At 44.6% G+C, this 5,592-nt stretch overlaps 1 protein-coding gene across 2 annotated transcripts in view; it reads left to right on the top strand.

Annotated features, from left to right (window-relative positions):
• Positions 1–1,085: 1,085 nt before the first annotated feature.
• LOC109974478 (ankyrin repeat and SOCS box protein 2-like) overlaps positions 1,086–5,592 on the top strand; it is an 11,728-nt gene continuing 7,221 nt past the window's right edge. For both annotated transcript variants that reach the window (XM_020624680.1, XM_020624681.1), the window contains exons 1-5: positions 1,086–1,176; positions 1,266–1,435; positions 2,162–2,485; positions 3,656–3,825; positions 4,683–4,838. In XM_020624680.1, coding sequence (XP_020480336.1) covers positions 2,169–2,485; positions 3,656–3,825; positions 4,683–4,838 — 643 coding nt within the window. In that variant the 5' untranslated portion in view covers positions 1,086–1,176; positions 1,266–1,435; positions 2,162–2,168. The remainder of the gene's footprint in view (positions 1,177–1,265; positions 1,436–2,161; positions 2,486–3,655; positions 3,826–4,682; positions 4,839–5,592) is intronic.

Raw genomic sequence — 5,592 nt, 5'->3', positions numbered from 1 at the left:
TCCTGCTGGATCTGTGCGGGGCGGTGGGAACGTCACTCCAGACTCTGTTCAAAATTCTAATAATATAACGCGTATCAGCTCATATGCAAATGAAGCAATCGGTCCGAGGTGCAAAATGAACACTTTACAAACGAACCCTGTCTATCCTTCTATTCGGTCCCGGCAGCTGTTGTTCCAGTCAAATCGTCACTTCATGGAGGAACATCTGTTGAATAGCGTGTCTCGGTTCTTTAGTGTGAGAACAGCCAGCAGATCTCGCAGAACTCCCGCTGTCGATGACTGTCGGACTCTTCCTACGCGGAGGAAACGACAAACCACGCTCCGTTGAATTTTTACATGCTCTCCGCTTTTTGCCGCGCTAGACTAAAAGACGTCAGTGGGATCGTTTCCGTGGATCGTCAGTCCATCAAATCTCTCACATGTTCTGTCTGCTCTTTGGAGACAACGTCAAGCCAGACTCTGTTTCGAACTCCCATTCCAGATTCTCTTTACTAGTTTATACGAGTGAGAACCGGGAAACCTGAACCCTTAGACATTTAAACCAAACAGACGCGATCTTGTCTTCACTTCGGTGTACACCCAACACACTGACAACACATTTAACCAAAACGTAAAATCCCATCTGTTCTGTCCTGTGCCACAGGGACGTCACGCCAGTTGCGTTCATTTTAGCGCTATAATGCGCCTGTGTTCATTTGTGAAGAGAATTGTGATCAGTGAAATCCTAAAAAGGTGGCATTTTGGAAATCAGTAATATCGGTACACACTCAGTACACAAAGCAGCATTTGTTTGAATAAACCTAGTTATTTCTGAAGCCAGTAGGCGGTGTCAAAGATTAGAAAAGTTAAAAGAATGAATCTGTATGTTCATCTTCTCGGTGGGTTTTCTCAAACCACATTTTATCACATGGTCCTAAAGAACGTTTTGACTCGGTGTCCGTCTTTTAGTCGGTATTTAACCTGGGTGGGGTGTGAATCGGCAGAATTATCCGAAATGTGACTGGAGGTTGGCGACTGCTGTTTGGGTCTTTACAGATGGCTCTGATGGAAAACTACAGGCTATAGGGTTCAAGAAACCGGTCTGAACCGGACCAGAACCGAGTGAGGGGCCGGGCAGCTCGAGGCCAACGCCTCATACTGCAGCAGCTAAAACGGTTTCCATGGAAACGGCTGTCGGTAAGTGACGAAAGTCATTGATAGAGTTAAGATTCTAGACCAGAATAAAACCAGTGGATCAGTGTCTCAGAGTGTCCTGTTCCGTCCAGGAGTCTGTCTACAGGATTTCTGTGGTTTGACGAGTCTCTGCTGCAGTGAAACATCACACTGTTTCTGCTCCAAGTCTTAACTGGACTCTGGTCTGGACTCGGGACCTGCGGCTGCTGTGAGACACAAGTAGAGGTTTTCTGCTGGACACGGCCTCCTGACCGTCTCACAGGTATGACTGAATCTATTTTGTCAGTTGCTTTAAGTCCTGACAGAGTTTCAGCTGCTTCCTGCTCATGTGCATTTGTGAAATCTAATTTTTCCATTGATCTTTGGTGCAGTTGATCTCAGTCAGCAAAGGAAACAATCAGCCAAAAGTCAGTTTTTCAGAGGAATAGATGTGAAAGCTTTATTTTTAACCATACATGAACACTATCATAAAAGAATGTATATATATATCCATCTATCTATCTATATATATCTATATATAGATATATAGATATATATCTATATATATAAAATCAAGTAAAGTCAAGTTTTTATCTTGTTTTTTCACTTGGTCAGAATTAGTTCAGTTAGTGTTGAGATGGATTAGAAATGTAAAAACCCTCCGTGTTTAAACAAAAAAGCATGTTTCTGTGATATGCTTGAGGTTTCCAGAGCTTCTGCAGGTCATCTGCTGTCCGCCTGATGAAATATTTTGGCTTTAGGACAGAGGAAAGAAACACCACTGACCTCCATGGCTTCTGGTCGCATTCTCTGATCTCACATTTACCAGCAGCTTCAGCCAAAGTTTAAAGAGGTTCATTTGACTGAGCTGCTGTTGTTTACATGGAAAGCAGCTGTTCTGTCCACTAACTGCGACACAGACTTTTTTTCAGTTTACCAGAATGTCATGCACTTTGAACCAAAATAAGTGGCCCTTTTCTCAACTGCTGGTTCTTCCTCCATTTGTTAGATCCAACATGGCGGCATCTGTAGATGACCACAGTCAGCTGTCCAATGAAGAGCTGCTACAGATCACTGTAGGGGGAAGCATCGCTGACAGACACCTTCCTCCATACTCTGATCAGGGCACATCTTCATTGCCATCCTCAGCTCCTCCTGACCCGGTTACCCCAACCCAAAGAAAACCAGACCACAGATGGAGAAATCCTGACCCCCCCAGACACCTGTCCTACGTCCCTTCATCCCAACCTCCACCTTCTGACCCCACAGATGTCCCAAACTGTGCAAACCCCCCAACAGCCTTGTCTCGGTTTCTCTACAGATCTTTCAAGAGGTGAGTCAGTCCAGACCAACCAGTCAGCCAACATTAAAAGACTGTACACAACAGCAGCCAAGAACTAGTCAGTAAGCAAGTATCCAACCACACTACAAGTCTCTGGTCTCAGGCACATCCTAATGATGAGCCAGGCCCCTGTGGTCCCAGACAGGGTTCACAGTCTCTATCTCTATAGCCCCTTTTATGTTCTGTGTAAAAGCTACAGTCTCGGCATGGGGCTGTCAGTGGTGGTGATTATGGGGGGAGCAGCAGCTGGGTCTGAGGTGAGGTGGGTGAGGGCGGAGTTCTGTTTCTTAAATCTACAGTAAATACATTCCATTTGTCTTCCACAATGAGGGGGTGGGGGGATGGTTTCCTATAGCCAGCAATGTTTTTCCGGTTTCTCCACACAGACGATGGGTCTGTAATACCCCAGTTCTTTAATTGGACAGCTCTGAATAATGAAGGAGTCCATCTTTCTTCATTTAGTGCTGATTTATTTTAACCACAAGTAAAAATTACAAACACGACCCGGGTTGCCCCCCCTCCCAGAAACACACACACTGGCTGCTGGAAAGTGGAGTCCCTGGCCACACAGATCCTAATACATTTATAAGTTCTGGGCTAACCCCTTACCCAGATGAAGTCAGTCCGCAGACTCCATCTCTTATCTAGAGCTCCACAGGCTTTGAGCAGCTGTGTTTCTACCTAGTCATAACAAAATGGAGTATCTCAATGTGTGTGTATGTTGTCACATGGTGTGTAGCTAAGGTATTCATTCATTTATTCAGACATAATATTCTAACACAAGATTAATACAGGAAAAGAATTAGTGTCATGGTTCACTTTTCAGAATCAACATTCTGTCTGCTAACCTTGAAACAAAACAGACTAAAGCAGACTTTGAATCTTACTAAATTGCATTACTAACACATTAAGGTCTAACAATTACTAATATCTAACAGGTCATTGGCCGAAACCTGGTTTTTCAGCTTTTCAGATGTCCCCGGGTGGCCATCAAGGGTCTTCTTCAGTGCCTTCAATTTTCTGCAGAGTCCTTCAACACGTTGTGTATGTTAGTCAGATGTTTGTTTTTAGTTTTTGTATATTTACTAGTTGTTTTGTATTGTTTCCCAGCTGTTCACGTTCCTCATGTTGACAGCGAGTGTTTTTCTGTCCTTGACTTAGAAAGAGCAGTCCTTTGCAGCGTCTGATTATGAATGGTGATGCTGAGGCTTTGATGGATTTGGTCAATCGAAGGTGCAGCAGCCTGATGGAGCCGAATGACGAAGGCTGGATTGCTCTTCATGAAGCTGCTTATTATGGGCAGCTACAATGTGTCAGGATCCTCATCAGAGGTGAGTGGTGCTGCTGATTTAGTCTATGATGTCTGAAGGATGAGGTTTGATTTTGTTTATACTCTGTTAGATAAAAGCATGAACAGCCCCACACTGAATTACATAACGTGCCATTTACAACACATAGGCCCCAGAGTTCAGATTCATAGACTAATCATTAAATGGCCGATGTTACATACTGTACTGACAAATTCATTAAGGTATTGAGTCCTATTTTAGATATGATTGATATTGCCTTGTTGTTGATGTAGAGTTAATTAATATGTTGGTGTTTTTTGTTTCTCGAGTCCTGTTTGGTGGTAGTTAAGCTGTTTTCATCTCTTCTCCCTTCACTGAGAGTTGACCTGGTGTCCCCTCCAGCCAACACTTCAACTAATCCTTTACTTGAATTTATTACTTACTTCTTTTAGCCATTCAACCGAATCTTCAACTTCATCTAATGTTTACACTTAAGTTTAATCGTCTTTGAGCCCCCAGTTTAACTGCTACTTTAACTTTATTTCAGTATTTTTCTTTCAGCAGTAATTATTTCAGATGTTTCTCATGCAGATTTTCAGCAGTCAGCTGAAAAATGAATTCCAGTTTGTTGTGCACAGTATATGTACTTGGTAGTAAAATTAATCAAAATGCAGATGTTTTCTATTTCAGTTCAGATCTGTTCCTTCCCAGGTTTGTTTAAAACCATACCTAAACTGGAAGCTTGTGTTAAATGGGTTCAACAACATGTCCAGTGGGTTGAGATTGAACTGCTGTGTTGTTAGAAATAAGCCAAGACTTTTATCATCTATGATGTTTTACTGCAGATGACATTTTGAACCAGGACATGTGAGTCAACCAGTTGAATATTTTGTTCTCAGCTCATCCCGATTCAGTGAACAGATGTAGTTTGAAGAATCAGACTGCTCTGTTGCTGGCTGCCAGTCGAGGAAACACTTTCTGTGTCAACTTCCTCCTGAAGCATGGCGCTGACCCAAATATTGCCAACGAGGACCGAGAAACGCCACTGTTCACAGGTGACATCACAGCTGACATCAAAGAGCCAGTGAAAGATACAGTAATGACACGGATCTTAAGGGAAACCATCCATCCATTTTCCTCTGCTTACTTTGGGAGGGGCATGAATGCATTTTAACATTTGAATAACCACACGCTCTAATCATCCATCCATTCATCTTCTTCTGCTTATCCGGAACCGGGTCGCGGGGGCAGCAGTCTAAGCTAAGATGCCCAGACTTCCCTTTCTCCAGACACTTCCTCCAGCTCCTCCGGGGAATACTGAGGCGTTCCCAGGCCAGCCGAGAGACATAGTCCCTCCAGCGTGTCCTGGGTCTTCCCGGGGCCTCCTCCCGGTGGGACATGCCCAGAACACCTCCCTAGGAAGGCATCCAGGAGGCATCCGAAACAGATGCCCGAGCCACCTCAGCTGGCTCCTCTCGATGTGGAGGAGCAGCGGTTCTACTCTGAGCTCCTCCCGGGTGACCGAGCTCCTCACCCTATCTCTAAGGGTGTGCCCGGCCACCCTGCGGCGAAAGCTCATTTCGGCCGCCTGTATCCGGGATCTTGCCCTTTCGGTCATGACCCAAAGTTCATGACCATAGGTGAGAATCGGAACGTAGATTGACCAGTAAATTGAGAGCTTCGCCTTACAGCTCAGCTCCTTCTTCACCACGACGGACCGGTACATCAACTGCATTACTGCAGAAGCTGCACCAATCTGCCTGTCAATCTCCCGTTCCATCCTTCCATCACTCGTGAACACGACCCCAA

The sequence above is a fragment of the Monopterus albus genome, unplaced genomic scaffold, assembly GCF_001952655.1.
Source record: "Monopterus albus unplaced genomic scaffold, M_albus_1.0 scaffold334.1, whole genome shotgun sequence".
Classification (NCBI taxonomy): Eukaryota; Metazoa; Chordata; class Actinopteri; order Synbranchiformes; family Synbranchidae; genus Monopterus; species Monopterus albus.
Note: the sequence above shows the minus strand (reverse complement) of the source record. Positions and strands in the feature narration are given on the sequence as shown.